Below are 20,405 nucleotides of genomic sequence, written 5' to 3' on the forward strand. Positions count from 1 at the left end.
TAGTTTCTTCCGGTTCATCATTCAAAAGTTACAGACCCTCAGGGTTTAGCTGAGAATAGCTCCGAGTCTGGTGGTACAAGGTCAGGGTCAGTCTAGGTGCTCCACAACCTGTTCTCTGCCCTCTTGTGTGACAATCAGGAGAGCCAGTCACTGGTGCTACTTAGGAATCTTTGTAACGGGTGACATGCAAAGCAAGCCACCTCCCAGTACTCGAGGGCAGTAGAAAATGCTTACGCAGTGTCTGGCAGATGGCGTGTACCTCCCTTGGCGTGATTGACTTATGTCTATTCTTCGTGATCATGAAGTTGTAGCAGGAGTTCTGGAACGGCACCCATGGCGTGCTCTGCACAGGAGACGGACATTTAATGCTGTTGAACAATTTGACCTCCTTTTCGGTCTCATCTAGGAAGAAGGGTTAGCAGTGAGCATTCTAATTTCGGACGTGAATGTTAGATCCTGTTCACAGTCATTAGATTTGATTTGTGGGAAACATGCAGGAAGCGAGGAAGTAGCAGCCTGGCGAGGCTGGCTCTGTTTATACTCGAATATAGCATAAAGAATGCTGGCTTTCTGTGGGGAGGAAATTATTTGACATAATTTTCTTACCCCTGCTGTGGAGTGGAGGAATGTTAAAAATGAGGTGCTTTTAGGTTACATGAGTTTCTTTCTTCCTGCATTATTAAATGTCAAGTGCCAGGAGCTTCCCCAGGGGAGCTCTATAAACATATTAATTAACAATAGGCAACTAACTTTAACTGTGAGATTCACTCTTACAGTTCTTCTTATTGATATCTCTAATTTTAATGAGATAACTTAATGAAATAGTTATTCCCCTAGCAAAATTAGAGATATCATTTAAAACATGGCCTCTAGAATATTTAATCTTTTTCATTTTATGAAAAAGTCATAGTCTAGAAGATGCAAATATAGATATGTAGAACTCAAAATAATTGAGAAAGATTTACTATGTCATAGACAGAGACTATTGGGCAATTTTTTTTCTTCCATTTTGTGACCAATCCTTTTGTCTCTGAAAATAATGTGTACTTCCTACCACAAACACACAAATGTGGGCCCCTGATTGGGCTGGGGATTTCATAGCCAGCTCAGGCTGAGCCTGTTGGGTCCTGCGAGTTGGAAATGTGGGATTGAGAGATCATTAACAGGCCGAAGTGAACGTAGCAGAGCAGCCCTGTTCCGCTACACGCAGAGAGGGCTGAAAGTTCACAAGGGCAGAGCGAAAACCCAGAGAAACAGAAAGGACAGGCATGTGGCACGTCCTGGTTTTATGTTTTCTTGTTGGTGTTGGGATATTTTTCTTTGTTTCATTTTTGCTTTTTGAGACAGATCTTACCATGTAGCTTTGGATGGCCCGTAGACCATGAGTTTGCTACGTGGACCAGGCTGGCCTCAAACTCACAGAGAGCTGCCTGCTTCAGGCTCCCGAGTGCCAGGATTCTGACGCTCCTTCTCCAGATGTTGACCTACGCTTGTTTGTAAGGTGGTGGTCAGAATGCCCTCGTGACTTAAGCTCCCTCGCCTGTGTTGCTGCTTTTTACAATCAGCTGAGTCTTTGTTTTTGAGACGGGGTGGGGTGGGGGGTGGGGGCTGCCTGTAGCCCAGGCTTGGCTAGGCTTTGCCCATCTTCTGCTTTACCTCTGAACGCTGGGATTAAAAGTATGTGCCACCACGCCTGGGAGCTTTACCGGTGGCTTAAGATGCTAGTTGTCAATGATAAGAATGAATTAAGAAAGCGTTTCTTTGAGTTAGTTTTGTAAATATTTATGAATAAAAACATTTGTAAGAGGAGGCTGAGTGACAACAGGACTGTATATGTCAGTCAGCATTGTCAGCTGATGTAAGAAAGACAAAGTCCAGAATAAAACTAATTACAAAACAATTTATAATCAGTAATTCTTGCGTATAAATGTTTGCATCAAAGTTTTGTTGGGGAAAAAAAAAACGGACACGATGGAGCTGGAGATGGCTCAAGGGTTAAGAGATGTCTGCTCCCCAGAGGAGCCAGTTCAGATTCCCAACACCTACCCAGCAGCTAAGAACACCTGTAACCAGTTCCGGGATGTAGTTTCCATGGACACTAGACACGCACACAGTGCACCGGCACACATACTGCCAAAACACCCACACACATAATAACGCAGTGAAAATAAATTTTTAAAAAGGATGCGATTTCCTTGCCATCCCCAAATAAGATTTTGCAAAACCAAATGCCCAGAACTCGACTGCATTTGAGATCTACATACTTCCTGGGTAGTAGCAAATGGCACCGGGTTGGTTAGCATCACAGTCCGCTGTCTTCCAGAACCCATCCGCGTCTAAGATCACACAGTCATCCAGCTTCTCATTGTTGTCAGCCCAGTTACTAAAATGAAGATGTTTCCCGTCTGACCAGCCAAAGTTGAGCTCATCCTACGGGGTGCAGAACGTCATTTCAAAGAGACAATATTCACATCATCCTTTCCATATTATTTTAACCCATGATGTCTGATAATTATCAGTTATTTTATATTGTGTTAAACACTATTTTAAATGCTTGGTAAAGACTGACTTGCTGAATCCACGGAACGGGTGTCTGAGAGGGTCCCTCTTGTCTCCCTTGAACAGATCAGGAAAGTGAGGGCGAGTGCTGGGCTAGGACCCCGCTTCAGGCTCTTAGATCCTAGACTTTGGGGTCCTAACCACCATGCTCTGCCACCCACAGATCATCAGAACTGTTAGCTGGAGACCAGAAAGCTAACGTGAAGTGCGGAGTACCTGCATGGGGTACAATGGCAGCAACATGGCATACTAGAAAGACCAGAGAGCTGGCTGTGCACAGCAGTGCACTCACATACGAGCTTCTGATGTGTGAGCCCGACCCTCCCAACTTCCAGCCCCCCATCTGTGAGATGGCTGTAACACAAGACTGGCCAAGTGTAAAATGTTCATTTCCTTAGTCTCAACTCAGACCAGTGTAGCTCACACTGCTGCTTTCGCATTGGTCTCGGGGGCAAAGTAGCTTTCTTTACAGTGCTTATGTCATTCTGGAAGCCTCTAAACACTGGTCTTTGACAGGGCCTGACCACCCACCTGTCTTGAGAATGGCTTTATGTGGTTGACACTGGGATTTATGAGGTTGAGGGATAGTTATGACACTTCCCATTTGTGCCTTAACAACAACAACAATAATAACAATAACAACGCACTAGGTCTTAACAACCAATGCTGGCCCAACCGTACAACAGGGCTAAGCATTTCTGAGGCCTGAGGGAAGGTCACACACAGGTTCCTTATTTCAAAACCAGGAAACAGCCAAACCTAGTGCTACTAAATGCTTCGTTATTTTGGTCATGCTAGGGGTTGAATCCAGGGCCTCCTGGTTGCTAGCAAATGCTCCATCAGTTAATCAGGAAAGCCAATGTGGGCTTGGAACTTGCCCTTGGGAGGGGGCACTCTGGCCTACACGCTGGCCTACACGGTTCCAGTCTTCCTCTGTGCCACCAGCCCCTGCCAATGGCCTTTGGAACGCCCTTCCCCCACAGATAAATCCTCTTGTGCTCCCTGTCTGTAATGAATGTGAAACTTCCTGATCAAGACTATATGCCTAAACTTTCTAACATTTAATCTTTGATCTTAATCTGAACTTGGTTTTTCTAAGCTAACAATCTGTTTTAGCTACACACGGGAAGCCTGTTCATTTTTTGTCCTCAGATACCAAAGGACTGTAAGTGGCAGGCTGTGGGGATTAGCTCCTTTGACATTCCTTGCTGTCCATTCCAGGTTCCGTGCCTCTCTCTGACATGAGTCTTACACGAGGACTTGGTCCCCATCCCCTGCTCCATCCCGATACTCACTACAGTGTCCTGAGTCTTGCTTCATCGTTCTGTTCCAACCGCTGACTTTTGGATGTCTTCAATACTTCAATGACAAATTGCTGTAGCCTGCTCTGGATTTCATTTAACCCAGAATTGCTGTACTTGAGATACAGTGAGCATGCTCTATTTCATGTCAACATTATTTTCTTTAAAAATGTATATAAAAACGACTGTTGCCCCAGCTCAGGCTCCATGCTGCCCCTGTTCCCACAATACTTCCCTAGGGAGTGTCATGTTACTTGAATAAAAGCCTTACACTATTTCTATTCTGGGATACTATTTTTAATTGTTTTCAATATACACTGTTACTTCTTTTTATCCTGTCAAGTTCTGAACATTAAAGGCAGCTTGTGAAGACACACAGACAACAGGTACACAGGATATGTAAAACGAAGGGCAAAGGGAAAAGAGACCCACAGGTCAAGGCTGAAAACACAAGATGGCTCAGTGGGTAGAGCAAACCATTCAAAGGTGGGAGGAAAGAAAAGACACCATAAAGTGGTCCTCTGATCTCCACATGTGTGCCCCCATCTCACACACATGTGCACACACACGTACATGTATACACACACACTATAATGATGATAATGATAGAAAAGGAAAAATACTAAAATCATTAAGTGGAAAGTGAGGAAAGTTATGTAACACAACTCCGACTGCTTTAAAAATAAACCCATAAATATGGTAACTCAAGAACACACACCAAAACACTAACCCACAGGTAAACTACTGATACTTTAGTATGAGTAACTTTTTATTGAACAGTGAGACTCTTGCTCAGCAGTTTGGGCTGGTCTGGAACTCATCCCAGAGCACAGGCTGGCCCTGAATTTATACAATCCTCCTGCTTCAGCCTCCTAAATGTTGGCATTACACTTCACTAACAATGATTTTAATACAAGTGATTTTAATTTTCATTCTTTTAATTTATTATCGTTTAAAATTTTAAATCATATATGTATGTGTGTGTATGATGTGTGCATGTCAGTGTGTATGTAATGTGTGTGTGATGCGTGCATGTCTCTGTGTGTGTCTGTGTGTGCGGTGTGTGTATGCTGCTTGTATATGTCTCTGTGTATAATGTGTGTGTGCATCTGGGTTTGTGTGTGCACACACTGGTACATATGTGCCATGGCTTGGGTATGGAGGTCTAAGGACAGCCTCAGGTGCCAGTCTTTACCTTTTACCTTGTGCAAGAAATGGTCTCTTGCTTGCCTCTATGACTTAATGTCTTTCTGCTAACTCTGAAAGTGATGGAAAACTCTCCACACTTCCTCCACACCCAACCCTACCAGACTTTGAAATTCTTCCTTTCTCATCTTTGGCTAGGAGACCTGACAATTTCTGATTCTAGCTCGGTCAAGCAAAGATGAACAAAAAGAAGCGCTCATTAAGCCATACCCACTACAGCGTTTCTGAAAACCCCAGTCTTCCACTTTATGTCAAAAGACGGCGGGCATAAAAACAGACATCCCTGGAATTAACTGCATACAGTTTTAACACGCCGCTTTCTTTGGGTCTACAAGAGGAGCTAACGGAGGAACGGCAAACTTACATCTTGACTGGAGAGTCCGATCCAGAAGGAGCTGTTGCGCAGGGCGGCCTGCACGGAGAGGAAGGCCTGCTGGTAAGGGTCTGCGATGCTCACCAGACGCATGTTCTCTTTCAGACACTCCTTCAGAGCACCGTGCCAAGTCACAGGCTTCGAGATGATTTTGTACAGGTTATTTAGATATTTTACAGTTTCTGAATTGCTCTCCCAGGGCTGTCCGTCTTCAACGTCTATTGAAGAAGAAAACAAGAGTTCCTTCCGCGCACTCTGCTAAGTCATCGAGGTCTGTCGGATTTCCAGAGCTCATCCCTTCCTGGTTTACTTCAGACATCACTTGCCTACTTAGTGCAGAATTTTTCTAAGAGATTAAGCTATATCTTGCTGAATGGCTTAGGAAAACTTATATGACTTGCAACTTCCTGAAATCAGACACTTCCGTTTAGCTGCTCTCATTTGGGAGCAGAAAAGCTACACAGAAAAGTCGCTCGCAATAAGATTATCGTCCCACATTGATGACAAACACCTCCTTTGTGGGAACTGCTTTGCCAGGAAAAGTATTTCAAAGTTTCCCCTTACAACATCTTGATCATCCCCACTGCCCGAACGATCAGGGACCCTCTCTAAAGGGGGGAACGGAAAGACTGTAAGAGCCGGAGGTTGGGCTGAACTGGAATGAAGCAGCATCTTTGGGACACGGCAGGATTGCCGAGCTTGTAAACTCCCAGGGCTCGGGTCCCTGAAGGAGACTGCATGAGACCAAGCCGGTCCACTTTGAGCACGGACTGGGAAGTGCTTCACCAGTCCCAGCCCCAGCTGAAGACCTATGAGCAGCTGAGGATTTCTGAGGACAGCAGGTTTCTTTAAGAGTGTGGCTACCAGTAGGTTAACCAGGCTCTGGCTGCTGGCTCCACAGCCAGGGCTACACAAGGCACACAACATGGTGTCAAGGGGCTATTGAGAAACAAAACAAAGGAACTGAAGTTTTGGGAGGGAGTAGGGAGATGAGGATGGATGTGGAAGGAGGGGAGGTGTGTGTGTGTGTGTGTGTGTGTGTGTGTGTGCCAAATACATTGTATGAAATTCTCAAAGAATCAATAAAACTACTTTTTAAAAGTGTTCCTTTATTTCAAGTGGCAGAGCTACCCTGAAAAAGATTTGCATAGCCACTTGTTACTGCCTTAGGGTTCTTATCTGAATAAGGAAGTCATTAGAGAGGGTGTGACAAAGGGGCAAAGATTAATTTAGCAAGAAAAAGTTTGCTAAGGTACATGAAATACATGCTTAAACTTCTCATTGTGTAACAAAAACTTTTGCTTAAACACTTGTCACAAACTTACCATGGTCAATTAAAAATAATGCAATGTATTTTCAAAACTTGGGTAGTTTTTATTTAATTTTTTTTCCTTCTTACTATGTAGCCCTGGTCGTCCTGGAACTCACTATGTAGATCAAGCTGGCCTTGAACTTACAGAGAGATTTAGTTGCCTCTGCCTCCCCAGTGCAGAGGGGTGTGCCTCCACATCTAGCATGGGTGGTTTCTACTTTTGCAGAACATATTTTACATTATCTTGACTATGGGAAGACACAGACGGCTTCATGCATAGAGTTTCCTCAAATTTCTGTCAGCTAAATTTAGCAGTCAGTGTTTGTACAGCACTGAATTTTTCCTCGGATAAAAACAAAAGTCTGCAAAACGTCTAAGTAGAAAGAACATTTAACTACAGCTTACTAGGATATTGAACTATGACTCTCATTAGACAACTATTAACATGTTCTACTATAGATTTAATTTTTATATTTAACTGTGGTAATAATAGTTGAAAAAAATCACAGTCTATAAGTGATAATCTGCTTCACTGTGTCAATATGAACTTGTCTATGCTAGAAATGTAAGCTACATAACTATAAAATTAAATAAATTTATTCATAAGACTTTAGCAAGGAAGCCTATCTAGCAGTATAAAGTATAGTAGATATCTAGGTGACACCTGATACCTGAGTACTTCTGGCAGAGAGACAGAGAATGGAGTTCGGAGCAGGAAGTAAAATTCCAGGTCCCAGTGAGCGGTGACTTTTTGAGATTGAGAATCAGGGCACAGTGGTAGTGAGACTCGTCATCAAAGAACTAAAAAAGAAAATAGTAGCACAGTTACGGGACTACTGGTCTGAAGATGCAAAAAGATGAAAAGTTAGCATCTTAAATTGGTGTTTCTTCTTCCCCCTACAAACCAACAAATGAGCCAAGGCCAAAACCAAGCCAAAGTCAAAAGCAAACCAAAACTCTTGAGGGAACTTACCGTGAAACTTCTAAAGGATAAAGCGACAGCAACAACAAAACCATGCTGTTGTGGAATATTCCTTTACGCTGTGTGAAGAGGCGGCACTGTGGTCGGTTTAATAGAAAGCTGAATGGCCAACAGTTGAGCAGGATTTTCAGGGCAGAGAGACCAGGAGCCACCAGCCAGATTCGGAAAGAGTCAGACACACAAAATGGGACAGAGGTGGAGATAGAGGTGGTAGGGTGTAGATCAAAAGATATGGATTAACTTAAGTTATAACAACTAGCTAGAAACAAGCCTAAGCTATCAGCTGAGGTTTTATAATTAATATTAGTCTCCCTGTCGTGATATGGGAGCTTGCAGGAGGGACCGAAAAATCTGCCTACACCATGACAAACATTTAAGACATTAAAAAATAATGGAATTAACTTTAGAAATTAAAAAAAAATGTTAACATAGATACACGTATTAGAAAACCTCTTAGAAATAAGATAAAAATGATGACAGGAATTCTTCAAAATTTTTTCTATTGTTTTGTTTTTCAAGACAGGGTTTGGAGCCCATCCCTAGACCTTGTTCTGTAGACCAGGCTGGCCTCAGACTCACAGAGATCTACCTGCCTCTGCCTTCCAAGTGCTAGGATTAAAGGCATGTGCCATCACCACCCAGACTTTTTTTTTTTTTTTTTTTTTTAAAATGTGTAGTCCAGGCTGGCCTTGAACTCTTGATCCTTCTGCCACGGCCTCCTTTAGCAAATCCTAAGGACTACAAGAATTCTAAACTAACTGCTCAGTCTCAATAACCAAGTAAGCAAAATCGATTAATTAATTAAATTTAGTAGATGTGGATACGTTTTTGTATGTGTACATGTCTGGGTGTATGCTCATGAGCATGCTTGTGGGTGCATGTACATGGTGTTTGGGGGTGGGCACCTGGATCCCATGTGGTGGAAAGAAGAAGCCAACTCTTACAAGTTGTCCTCTGATATCCATATATGTGCAGTGGCATGAACTCACATACAAACATACACGCACATACATACACAAAATAAATACACATATGTAAAAAACAAAGAAAAACAAACTTATACCAGGAGTTACAGATTAAAAAATTAAATTACTAAATAATTATTAAACCGAAATAGAAATAAGGTAATTATAGAACATAATGAGAGATATCCAAAAGGGGATGTTATTAAGTCTTACATAGAGAGATGTATGTGTTATTAAATGTATTTGAAAAGGGGGCAATAAATGAACAATTCAATGTGAGAGGCAGGATAATAGAATAGAATATTTTCCAAGAAAAATAGAATAGAGAAATGTATCAGTACTCTGAATAATACCTATAAGTGAAGGACTGGAGTAGTGGTTGGAGAGAGGAGAGTGTGAAGGACCAAAGATGTGCATCTGATTTTGTTTGGCACAAACTAAGGTATGGGGATTAAAAACCACACAAACCGTACACATCTTTATCCTAACACATTTTAGAGCGTTAGGGATACAGACAACTTTCTTTACTCATAAGGAACCATCAAGAACCTAAATGTGCAAGAAAGTTGTGAGAAAATTGGTAATTTACCCTGGTGGATATTGAAAAATACCTATGTGTACTGGACTAAGACTTGAAATATGATTTTCATCAACCATTAGAGGGTCCATAGAGGCCCTCCAGCAGCACAGGGAGTCGATCCCAAAAAGCTCTAAATAAACCTCCAAAGGCACCGTAAACTCAGGTGGAGGCCTCAAGCTGGGTCCCACCCCCTACACCAAGTCCCTTTATCATCAAAGAGGATTCTGACATGCTGCACACAGTTCCTTCGTTAGCCCTGGTGGGCTCACAATTCCAGAGCACGGACAGGACAGAAAGCCACACGGTTCATTTTGTGATTCTAGCGTGACTGCAAGAAAGCCTCGTAACACAGCGTCAAAAATTCACTGGACGAACAAAGATGAGAACATTCCCAAACAAATGCTAACAAACCAGAGCAGGGACAACAGGAAAAGTAATAATCCACTCAGAAGAAGTAGATTTGGAGCTTGAGACACAATCACCTCCTGCCAGCCAGTCTGGTGCGAAAAACTAGGTGATATTTTGCAGATGACGGGAACGAGACTTAGAATCTAATGTTTCTTATTAAAACTAGGAAATACACCTGTAACAGAACGCTGTGTCTCACAGTTATCAGAAGATAAGCAACCAAAGCTTGTTGAGAGGCCTGCTGACCTCCAGATCACGTCTAGGGTGGTGGCAACCACTCCCTTTGGGTCCCTGTTTCTGGACGTCCAAGCAGGTGTGGGGAAGCCAGAGGTGCGAGGGGGTGGACACAGGGACAACGGGGTCACAGTTTTATGCAGATTACAAATGACCAACTTAGAATCCCCGAAGGACCTAGTGATAAAATCTTGAGACGTGGTTAAGAAGTTCAGCGAGATGGATGCTGTGCGGGCTAATCTTCACTGTGAGCTGGAGTGGATTTAGAATTGCCTATATAAAGTGGGAGAAATGGTCAGGCAGTGCTGGCACATGCCTCTAATCCCGGCAGAGGTGGGCGGATCACTGAGTTGAATGCCAACCTGGTCTACAGAGTGAGTTCCAGGACAGCCAGGGCCACACAGAGAAACCCTGTCTAGAAAAATAAAAACGAAAAGGAAACAGAAGACGGATAGGGCACCTCCCTGGGCGTGTCTGTGAGGACCGCTTCAGAGGGGAGTACTTGAAGGAGAAACACTCACCCTGAATGTGGGTGAAGCTAACTCATGGGCTGAGGACCCACACCTGATAAAGGGGGGGGCAGGGAAAGTGGAAGGGACCGGCAGCCCTCCCCACTCTGCTCCCTGCCCAGTACAATGTGAATTACTCTGCTGCACCGTGTGCCCCATCACCATGGACAGAAACCTCCTGAACCACAGTTCACAATAGACCTTTCCCGCTGAGCTGTCCAGTCATTGTAGTTACCTTGACCCAAAAGTACCTAACTGATAAAGATGCCTATAGGGGAAAAAAAAATCACACAAAAATCCTCAGGCAACATCTTTCTAAATATCAGTAAGACAACCAAGAAAAAAAAAAAGCACCATTGTCAGTGGTTTAAAAGGAACGTGGAATTACAGAACATTTCACCGTGACCTAAAGGAAGATGAGGAAATGATGAGATGCTGTATCCCACATTTCCAACTCGGGTGACTGACAAGTGTCTGATTTCCCCTAAAATCTAGGCAGAATCTCATCAGGGATTTCACTGTTGCGGCCATCGCAAGGTTTCTGTTTCGCTGCTGTCAGTACAGGGCCCCTTTCCCTTCCCTCCCTTATTTCCCATTAACGAGACCATCGACCCGAAATTAAACCTACGGCCTCCTCACAAGAGAGAGGAATGATGGGCGGTTATTGTTTTGTCTTTTCCTCTTGACAGACGGAGGTGGGGCGCTCACATCCCCCACCTCGGGTCAAGCATTCATATTGGTCTCCAGATAGTTACAAGGTTGTGAAGTGTGTGCTAGGGAGTTTGCGCCACTGTGAGAACCAGGGCGCCCACCTGAAGACTGCGGGCTCACAGCTGTCCTGATGTAGTTCGCCTGGTTAGCATGTGCAGCCTGTGCTTTTGAATGTATGTGCAGAATTGTTCAACCATCACCTCAGTCGGTGTTAGGTGATTTTCCTAAAGGAGCCTCGTACCCCCACAGCATCCCCCTTCCAACCTCCTTTGGAAGTGTTCTCCTTTGGGAACCACTCTTTACGCCATCTTTCTTAATCTGCCTGTTTGGATCATGCCATAGAAATGGAACTAAGCAACAGGCTATTCATTTATTATTATTATTATTAAAAATGTTTTGGGATAGGGTTTCATATGTCCCAGACTGGTCTCAAGCTTACTATGTAGATGAGGATAGCTGAACATCTGATCCTCCTGTCTCTATCTGCCGAGTGGTAAGATTACAGGCGTGTGCCACGCTGCCTGGTTTACGCGGTGCTGGGAATCAAACCCAGGGATCTGTGCCTGCTCGACAAACACTTTACCAAGTGAGCTCTATCCCCAGTCCCTGGGCTGTTGCTCTTGATTTAGTCATTACGGGAGACGCCAGTGTCCCCAGCAGTCCACAGACGACTGAAACGTCACTCACACTTGCTGGTATGTTCAATGACTGAAACGTCACTCACACTTGCTGGTATGCTCAGCCTCCGACCGACCAGCAGCGGGTGAAAGTTGCTGTAGGTCAGGTCTCTGCCATCTGTCCACTTGTTGATCCTGTCGTAGGCAGTCCAGCGCAGACCAATCCACAAACTGCTTGCCATTTCCGGAAGCAAGGACGTAATAAAATCTGTTAAAAAAGGAATTTTTAAAAAGGCAGTTGGTGCCAGAGAGATAGACAGCCCTGACGACCTGAATTGGATTTTCAGAACCCACGTGTTGGAAAGGAAGGACAGATTCCTTAGTGCATGCTGTTCTCCCATTTTCACACGTATGCATGTGAACACGCGCACACACATACACATACACACAAATTAAATTCAAAAACAATAGAAAAGCATTTGGATTATCTATCAAGATAGCCTTTTACCTTTTCTACGGAAAAATGGTTTAATTATATAACTTTATTTTAATTCCCCAGAGCCTCCTAAAACTAACTTGGCTCCCAACCCGGAATGAAACAAGGTTCCCAGCACACAGCGCTTACTCAGACAAACAAAACCCACGCTTTGCCAGCAGTCCTGGTACCTTGCTCACTCTTGCTCAGCACAGAAGGAAGGGTGCCACCGTAGCTATGGCAAATGCTACTTGCTTGAGAAAATGGAACCCGCGCAGCGTTGACTTTTAAAAAGCACTGTAAACAAGAGACACGTATGAAGACTCAGATTCAGACGCAAGAAAACCCGCACGAACAGAAAACGCCTCACCAAGCTGTGAGCTATGGGAATCAACAAAGCACTCTCGCATGACTTCAGATTTATACCTTGGATGTAAACAAGTGATGGGCAGCCTTCAAGCTAGCATGTGTATTTTAAAAGATGTCTCACTGTGATGCAGTTTTTGTACTCTGCTGACCATCTCATAATCTCATTTAGCTCTCAAACAAATGAGGAAACTGAGGCACAGCAAAGTGAGACAACTTCATCTGTGAGCAAAGTAACTACGGAGTGGTAAAGTGGGCATTTCGATCCTATGCCATCTGACACCCAAACCCGGGCTCTTAGTCACCACCTCTAGATAGTAAACACATCTCTTTTCTTCTGGGTAAGACATTCTAATGCAAGCTTATATCACTATGCACATTAGCATAGTCCCAGCACCTTGGGGGGACTTAAAAAGATCATCCTTTTTTTTTTCCTTTCAATTTTAAAATGTGGCTGGCAGTATAGCTCAGAAATAGAGTTACATTGCCGGCTGTTCTGCCCCACCGTGACTAATCCAGACATCAACTTAGTCCCAGCCTTGCTACAGGCGCTTCTGTTTTCAAACATATCTCTTCCTTTCTCTGAGATTATGGACAGTTTAGGGAGGAGCAGTTTGTCTCAAATAGCGCTCCCTGAATCATTCTACAGTTTTCTTCAGTCCTCTTACAGACAGGCTGCTTCAATGAAGTTGAGCCACAAGCAGTCACTTTGGTGATTTCCAGAAACAGTGCCAGCAGGACCATGCTGGGCTCCAACAGAGAAACCCAGTGTTGAGGATAGCAGAGCAGAAACAAGGAGCTCGCTGCCAATGATGGCTTTGTGGGGTTCCTGCACCAGCCTGGCCGGAACCCCTTTAAACTTCCAAGAGAGAGAGAAAAAAAGTGGTCACATTTGGTGACAGTTTCTTCTTAGCAACCCAATAATCTTGTAATGGAGGGAGACAGCAGTGTAGCACGCACTACAAAGAGGCGGGCAGAGAACTCACCGTTCCCCAAACCTAACTCATCACTAAACTCTCACAGGGGCGAATTCAAAGATAAGCCCTTTGTAGCACACCTGTGCTCTCTGACCTAAGGTGACTGACGAAGGTACTCGGATTTCCTCCTTCAGGGAGAAAAGGGAAGGGCAGCCTGAAATGGAGTCAGTTCCCTCAGGAAGTGGGGTTAGCTGCAACCATTCAGTGGACTTGAGCCATTGTTAGAGCAACTTCAGCAACTTTGGTGTTGGGCACAACAGAATACAAAGACCTATAGGCATCCCTAACTTGAGAGAGGAGATCGATAGTGCCTGTGATTCTGGTACCAGGCATGCTGGAGGCCCCTCTCAGAGAGGCGTCTGGTTGGGCTGCCCTTCTACTCCAGGCCGTACAAGCAGAATGAAAGCAATCATGGCTTCCACAGGGCAGCAATTCCCTTTTTACCTTATTCTGAAACGGAATCCATTTCCCAGTACACCGTACTTTGGCCGCAGAATCTGGACTGTATTTCTCTAATGAAGACACATTATATTTTTCACAGACGAACGGCAACTTGTCATTACAGTCTGATAGTTTACTTAAGTCTGAAAAAGGAGAGCCGGAATTGCGATGATGAGAATCTTTTGTTCAGTGCATTTTACAAACTGCGAACAAAGATGGGCTCCTTTTTATCATTCAGTTTCTGGCGCTAGGGATGGCCTGAAGTCTACCCTCAACCCCAAGAAAGGCTCTTTAAAGCAGTCATTCCTGATAGTTTAACTATATTCTGGGCCTTTTCTATTCATTTTTGACTGTACTATAATCATATTAAGAGGTTATAGGGCAGTGATATAGCCTGTAAAAATTACACACTTGGTAATGCAGCCACGCCCCCCGAAGAAAGATGGCATGGGACAGGAAGGGAGTTGGCAGGGCTGTCTAATAAGGGGGCAGAGCCACTGCCTGCTCAGCCTTGCAAATTCATCTATCTGTTTATCATTTATGAACGTGCTAAGCTTAGGCTGAAGTAACTTCTTGAGGATAAAAATAACTGAAAATGTCCACACTGGGAGGAGCTTTTATTTGGAATCCGAGCGACAGTCATCAGTGTTAAATGAAAAAAAAAAACCCACTGAACCTTCAATCAAAAAGGGAGACAGATTAGGCAGCCACTGGATTTGAAGTTCACATACTATGTGGTCAACACTGAAGCATCACAAAAGATTTTACTGGCAGGGCGATGGTGGTGCTCGTCTTTAATCCCAGCACTCAGAAGGCAAAGGCAGGTGAGTTCGAGGCCAGCCTGATCTACAGAGCTAGTTCCAGGACAGTTAGGGCTGTTACACAGAGAAACCCTGTTTTGAAAAACAAAGCAAAACAAAACAAAACAAAACAAAACAAGAATAGACTTTACCAAGAAACCACGTCTTGGCTGAGATGCGCAAGCATTCATCTCCAAAAGGTATGGAAAAACGATGCCATGAGTGTCGCGATCTGAAAGAAAGCAAGGAGACAACTCCCAGTGTAATTACATGTCCTCTCCATCTTTACCCTAAATTACTGAAGTTAATCAGTTTCATGTTAACATTATTTTTTATATCACCTTTTGATACCAACGTGCAAAAGAACTCAGTTTCTCGGATGTCTGGATTAGTGTTTAAAGCTGTTTAGAACAGCGATCCATTGGCACGGGGCACGCAGGACGGCTTTCTCTGTGATCAGTGGATGGGGCTGGTATCTAAGGCGTGACGTACCTGAGAAAGTAACGGTCCATGGGGTTCGCGCTTGTTTTCACCCACCATTTCTGCTCCTCGCCAGATATCTGAAAACCAACCACACACCATCCTTACACGTGCTAGATAGTCTAGCGGACTTTTGATCTAAAATTCTGTCTTATTGTAACCACAAGTCATGCAAATATCTAAACACTCCAGTACTTGGTCTCAAAAAATTATATACACCAGGACCTTCCAGCAAAAATAATTGGACGTATCTTGTTTTATATATTCATAGGTTCTATTGAGATTCCGTAAATGATTGCTATAAGCATAGCCACATATACTTGGACCAATGTATTAATTGGGCATATAGTGTCTTATTACGGGTAATTATAAATTGTTTAAAATACTAATTGCCCTCCCAAAGCTATTTTGCAATTTAATTTTATTTCTTAATTTAATTTTCTACTAGGAGAAATAAGAAATTAACTACAAAATTTTGAAAATAAGAAACCCTTATTCTTTTAAAAAATGAATAAGGATTATTCAACAAGGCAGGACTCATAGGGGCTCCTGGAGACTGAACTGACAGCCAGGGAGCCTGTATGGGTGTGACCTACGCATTCTGCCTATATGCTATGAATGTGTAGCTTGGTGTTCATGTGGGACTCCTAACAGCAGGAGCGGGGGCCTGTCTCTGACTCTTTTGTCTGCTTTTGGGACCCTTTTCCTCCTATTGGGTTACCTCATCCAGCCTTAACTGGAGGGGAGGAGCCTCATCTTACTGAGACGTGGTATGCCATGTTTGGTTGATACCCCTGGGAAGCCTGTGCTTTTCTAAGTGGAAAAGGAGGAGGAGTGGATCTGGGGAGAAGGGAACTGTGGAGGGACCTGGGAGGAGAGGAGGGAGGGGAAACTGGTCAGGATGTAATAAATGAGAGAATAAATAAATAATAAATAAAGAATAAGGATTATTTACACTCTCTACTGATCTCTACCAAGCTGATACTTATTATCAATTATGTGTATTTTAATACGCTAAACAAGCCTCTTTAGCCTTCCTAGCATGGAACAATGGTTTTGGATGTTGTAAAGCAAATTGTATTTTGAATGAACATTTAATCTCTCTCCCCATCCCCTTCCATTCTTCCCTCCCCCCTTACAATCTCTCCCCCAACTCCTTCTCTGTCTGTCTACCTACGTAGTTCAGACTGGCAAGGCTTCAAATTCACAATTTTCCTGTCCAGCCTTCTAAGTGCTAAGATGATAGACATACATTACCATGCATGGCTAAGATTTGTGTTTTATAGAGTTTAGAAATATTTTAGTGAAATAAATGTTAGTATAAGAAGTTAAAGTGCATTTGACGGGCTAGAAAGATGGCTCAGAGGTTACAAGGATCCAGGTTCAATTCCCAGTATCCATACTGGAGCGCACCACCGGCTGTGACTACCGTTCTAGGGGGCGCCCTCTTCTGGCCTCTGCAGGCACTGCATGAACGTGGAAATGGCATACTTGGGCAAATACTCATACACATAAAATAAAAATAAGGAAAATCTCAAAAAATGCATCTGTTTCAATTACATTTGCTATTTTGGTTCTGATAGCTTTTAGTTCTGCAAAAGACGATATCGTGGCAAGAAAGCTGTGATTGCTGGCACAGTACAGGACAGCTTCTTCGTAGTTTAAGTGGGGATCGTCAACAAACCAGTATTCGCTTCTTTCGACGATAACGGGAGGCCCGTGAATTCCAGCGCGCTCTAAAGAAGAAAACAGAATTACAACCGTGGTGGTCAAACAACATGGCTAAGCACGGGTGTGTCCAAAATGGGTCCTATGTAGTAGCCACCACTATTTAGATAACTGTGCCTCGAAGGCCTGCTGGTCACCAGCCCAAGATTCTTTTGGTAGGTGGAAGAACCATTAAGAGGCAAGGCCTAGTCGGAAGTCTGGTTATACTGAAGAGTGTCTTCACAGGGGGCACTGTGACCCTGGGACCTCCCTTTGCTCCTTCACCGTCCAGCATCATGGACAGCTTATTATATCACCCCTCCCTGACACAGGATATCCTGTATCACCACAGGCCAAGGTGCTGTTGGCTCCAAGCTGAAACCTCAAAGTTCTAAGACAAAAAGAGCCTTTAAAAAAATGTAATGATCTCAGTTAATTTAACCCCGTAACCCACTAAGATTCTGGCTGTCTGACCGGAGGAAGTGCTGTCCTTAACAAAGCACTTCTGAATCAGTGGCTAGACCAGCTGCCCTGTGCTCAGAGAAAGAAACTCCATCTCTTCCTTCATCCAATGCCATTCAGGCACCTCTGCTGCCTGCAGGCATCTCACTTGAGGATGTGAGAAAAAAAAATAGCAATTAACAACAAACAACACACATGATCAAAAAAGATGGAAGTAGCTTCCGCTAAATTTTGGCGCTCAGCTTACCTGGATTGTACCAGTCTGGTATTTGGGGAGTGCTACCTGCATAAGGAAGACAGTAATGGCTTATGGTGAGTATCGGCTTATAAAGCAAGCATCCTGTAAATGGAGTCAAGGAGGTGATATGAGGCCTTGTGGGGGCTTGTTTATTTTGGAACATTGAGTTAGGAATTTCTGAACGGAATATTTCAGGACTTCTATGAATGCATGCTGATCTTCTACAAAGGCAGACTTATTAAGTATTACTAGTAGTCTAGTATCGAGAATGTAGTTCAATGGTAAAGTACTTGCCTAGCATGTACAAGGCCATGGGGTCAATCCCCATTATAAGAACAGAAAGAAAGACTTGCTGGCTGTCTTTTAGAAAGCCTTTTGTATTAAGGAAGTCACAAAGAATATATGACCAGCAATTAGAAAGAACAAATAGCAAATGATGATTCTGTAGCCATCACACAATGCACCAAGGAATGGACGGCAAGGGCCGGCACTGTTCTAATGGATCCTGAGTATCTAGTCTGTAAACATGGGGTGGATTTTTACAAATTCCCAAGATGGTATTGGAAAAATATACAATGGTGTAGTAGAGACTCTTTTAAGAAGATTAAATAAAAAGGAGGAAAACAAGTAAGTCACTCAGGATTCTGGGATGGAAGCAGGAAATATGGTATGCTCCATAGGATTAAAGCCGGGTCAGTATCCAGATACCCATGCACACCTTGTCTTTGCAACACTCTGGATGAGACACCTGACTCCACGGGCCTCCAGTTTCTACTCTGTAAATGAGTGCCTCTACTCACAAAGGTGGGGAAGTTCGCACGATTGGGCCTAAGAGGCACCAGGAGAATGGCCCTCACAGGAGTCCAGAGGTTTCCCACATCATTTGCATATCAGCTGCAGTCACACTGATTGCAATAAATAAATAATTTGCTTAACCTTAGAAATTACGGGGTAAATTTGTTGAGCCTCGTTTGATGTGGTCTTGAAATTCATGCGGTCATAAAACCCCAAAGCATCAGAAGCCCCTCCTCAGAGACTGCCCACACAACATGTGTGTTTAGTTTTTCATCTTTGAGACAGCACTCCAGGTTTTGGATAATTTTCACTGATAGTGCTACAAGACAGTTAAAGTTGTACATGGTTTCCTGTTTATAATCTTTCAAAGACAGGGTGTCACCACGTAGCCCGGGCTGACGTCAAGTCTGGCAGTCTTGTCTCAGCCCCTGAGCGCTGGAGCCCATAGGGGTGCACCACTCTGCCTGGTCTCCCCGCCCCCACCTCTCTGTCATTGCAGACTCTACTGTCATTTTAACTAGTTTCTCGAATTTTAATTTACATAAAATATTAGCGTCTTGGAGTTCACTGAAAACTGCTTCTAAAGTTTACGAGAATCTGTCAGATTTTGGTTTCTTTATCATTGCTTCATTCTTCCCAGATTGCCTCCTAGTCCAGCGTTTGCAATGTTGAAGGTGGAGAAAAAGCAGTAAGGACCACTTGCCTTTTGGAATCTGGCACACCCAGTCAAGCTTCGCGTCACAAGCAAAAGGCTTCAAATAAACAAATTTTCTCTCGTCGTAGAAATACCAGCTTCTTAGCCAAGGACTGTCAAGTACCTAAAGGAGGAAGAAGATGGCAGAATATTCTGAACCCGTTGCAGCTCTTTGCAAACACTGTAAGCTAGGGGATCCATCTCTACTTCAGTTCCAGCGCCTGCCATACTCTCAAGATTAACAGATGAAGGCATGGAATGTTTAAACGGTAGCAGCTTGGGCAAGAATTTTCCAAGTGACAAAGGAAACAAAGTTGTGTGTATGTTCAACAGACTAATTGTTCTCTTTTTTTTTTGTTGACATTAAACGTTATACTTTTTTCTATTTCTTTCTAAATTTACAATAAAAACTTCTTGTATGTATTTATTGTAGTGTGTTGTAGAAGATCTTATACTAGTATATATTATATGCTAGTGTATATTATATGCTAATATGTTATATGCTACTGTGTATATTATATGCTGAGCATCTTGCACTTTTCAAGTTTGGGAAAGACTAATAGAAACAGATATTTATTTTGATGGTATCTAAGCCAGATTATAACAGAGCAGATCAGAAAGTGACAGAGACACCCGGCCCAGCAACCCGGGCTCTGGCTTTGGTGTTGCTGTGCCCCTTCTAGGATGTGTGACCCATTTATGCTCATGGTTCAGGATTGGAAAGAATGCTGAAGGCATGCGCTTGGAGGAACCTCTATCTCTCTTATGATTCTTTTTCTCTTGGGGCCAAATTTATGGGTACTGTGGTGGGAGAGGCCTGCATCTCTAGACAGGAGAACACGGCCCTGGCTGGGGTTCTTCCTGATGCTGGTTGTATTGGCACCCCCTCTATTCATTTATTTTGTTTCCGGTAAGTTTAAAAATCTCTTCATACGTGGAGGTCTGTGTACCTTTCAAATCCAGCTCATTGCATCAGTGTTCTAGACCATTCTGAAAACTACGTCAGCTTCTCTGAGGTTTTTGCCTGCTCTGAGTTGTGAATCCTGTAGAATGGACGATGCTGTGATGCTGACCCTGGGAGAGTTACTCTGAAGACAGCATTCTTCCCGTTTTCACTCGCATCCACCTTACCTTCCCGACCCTCTCGGATTACGGAGTGAAGGCGCTAACAGTCTCCTCACCCCTGGCTTTCTTTTACTTTCTGTGGTTTCCT

At 43.5% G+C, this 20,405-nt stretch overlaps 1 protein-coding gene across 2 annotated transcripts in view; it reads right to left on the reverse strand.

Moving 5' to 3' along the window:
- The window catches only part of Ly75 (lymphocyte antigen 75), a 124,591-nt gene that overhangs the window by 58,841 nt on the left and 45,345 nt on the right, over positions 1 to 20,405 (reverse strand). For both annotated transcript variants that reach the window (XM_087899998.1, XM_087899996.1), the window contains exons 16-27: positions 19,202 to 19,316; positions 17,713 to 17,748; positions 16,857 to 17,032; positions 15,309 to 15,376; positions 14,969 to 15,048; positions 14,020 to 14,159; positions 12,424 to 12,529; positions 11,865 to 12,025; positions 7,423 to 7,552; positions 5,431 to 5,657; positions 2,265 to 2,430; positions 235 to 402 (exon numbers count right to left, since the gene is read on the reverse strand). In XM_087899998.1, coding sequence (XP_087756124.1) covers positions 235 to 402; positions 2,265 to 2,430; positions 5,431 to 5,657; positions 7,423 to 7,552; positions 11,865 to 12,025; positions 12,424 to 12,529; positions 14,020 to 14,159; positions 14,969 to 15,048; positions 15,309 to 15,376; positions 16,857 to 17,032; positions 17,713 to 17,748; positions 19,202 to 19,316 — 1,573 coding nt within the window. The remainder of the gene's footprint in view (positions 1 to 234; positions 403 to 2,264; positions 2,431 to 5,430; positions 5,658 to 7,422; positions 7,553 to 11,864; positions 12,026 to 12,423; positions 12,530 to 14,019; positions 14,160 to 14,968; positions 15,049 to 15,308; positions 15,377 to 16,856; positions 17,033 to 17,712; positions 17,749 to 19,201; positions 19,317 to 20,405) is intronic.

The sequence above is a fragment of the Myodes glareolus genome, chromosome 21, assembly GCF_982192425.1.
Source record: "Myodes glareolus chromosome 21, mMyoGla1.1, whole genome shotgun sequence".
Lineage (NCBI taxonomy): Eukaryota > Metazoa > Chordata > Mammalia > Rodentia > Cricetidae > Myodes > Myodes glareolus.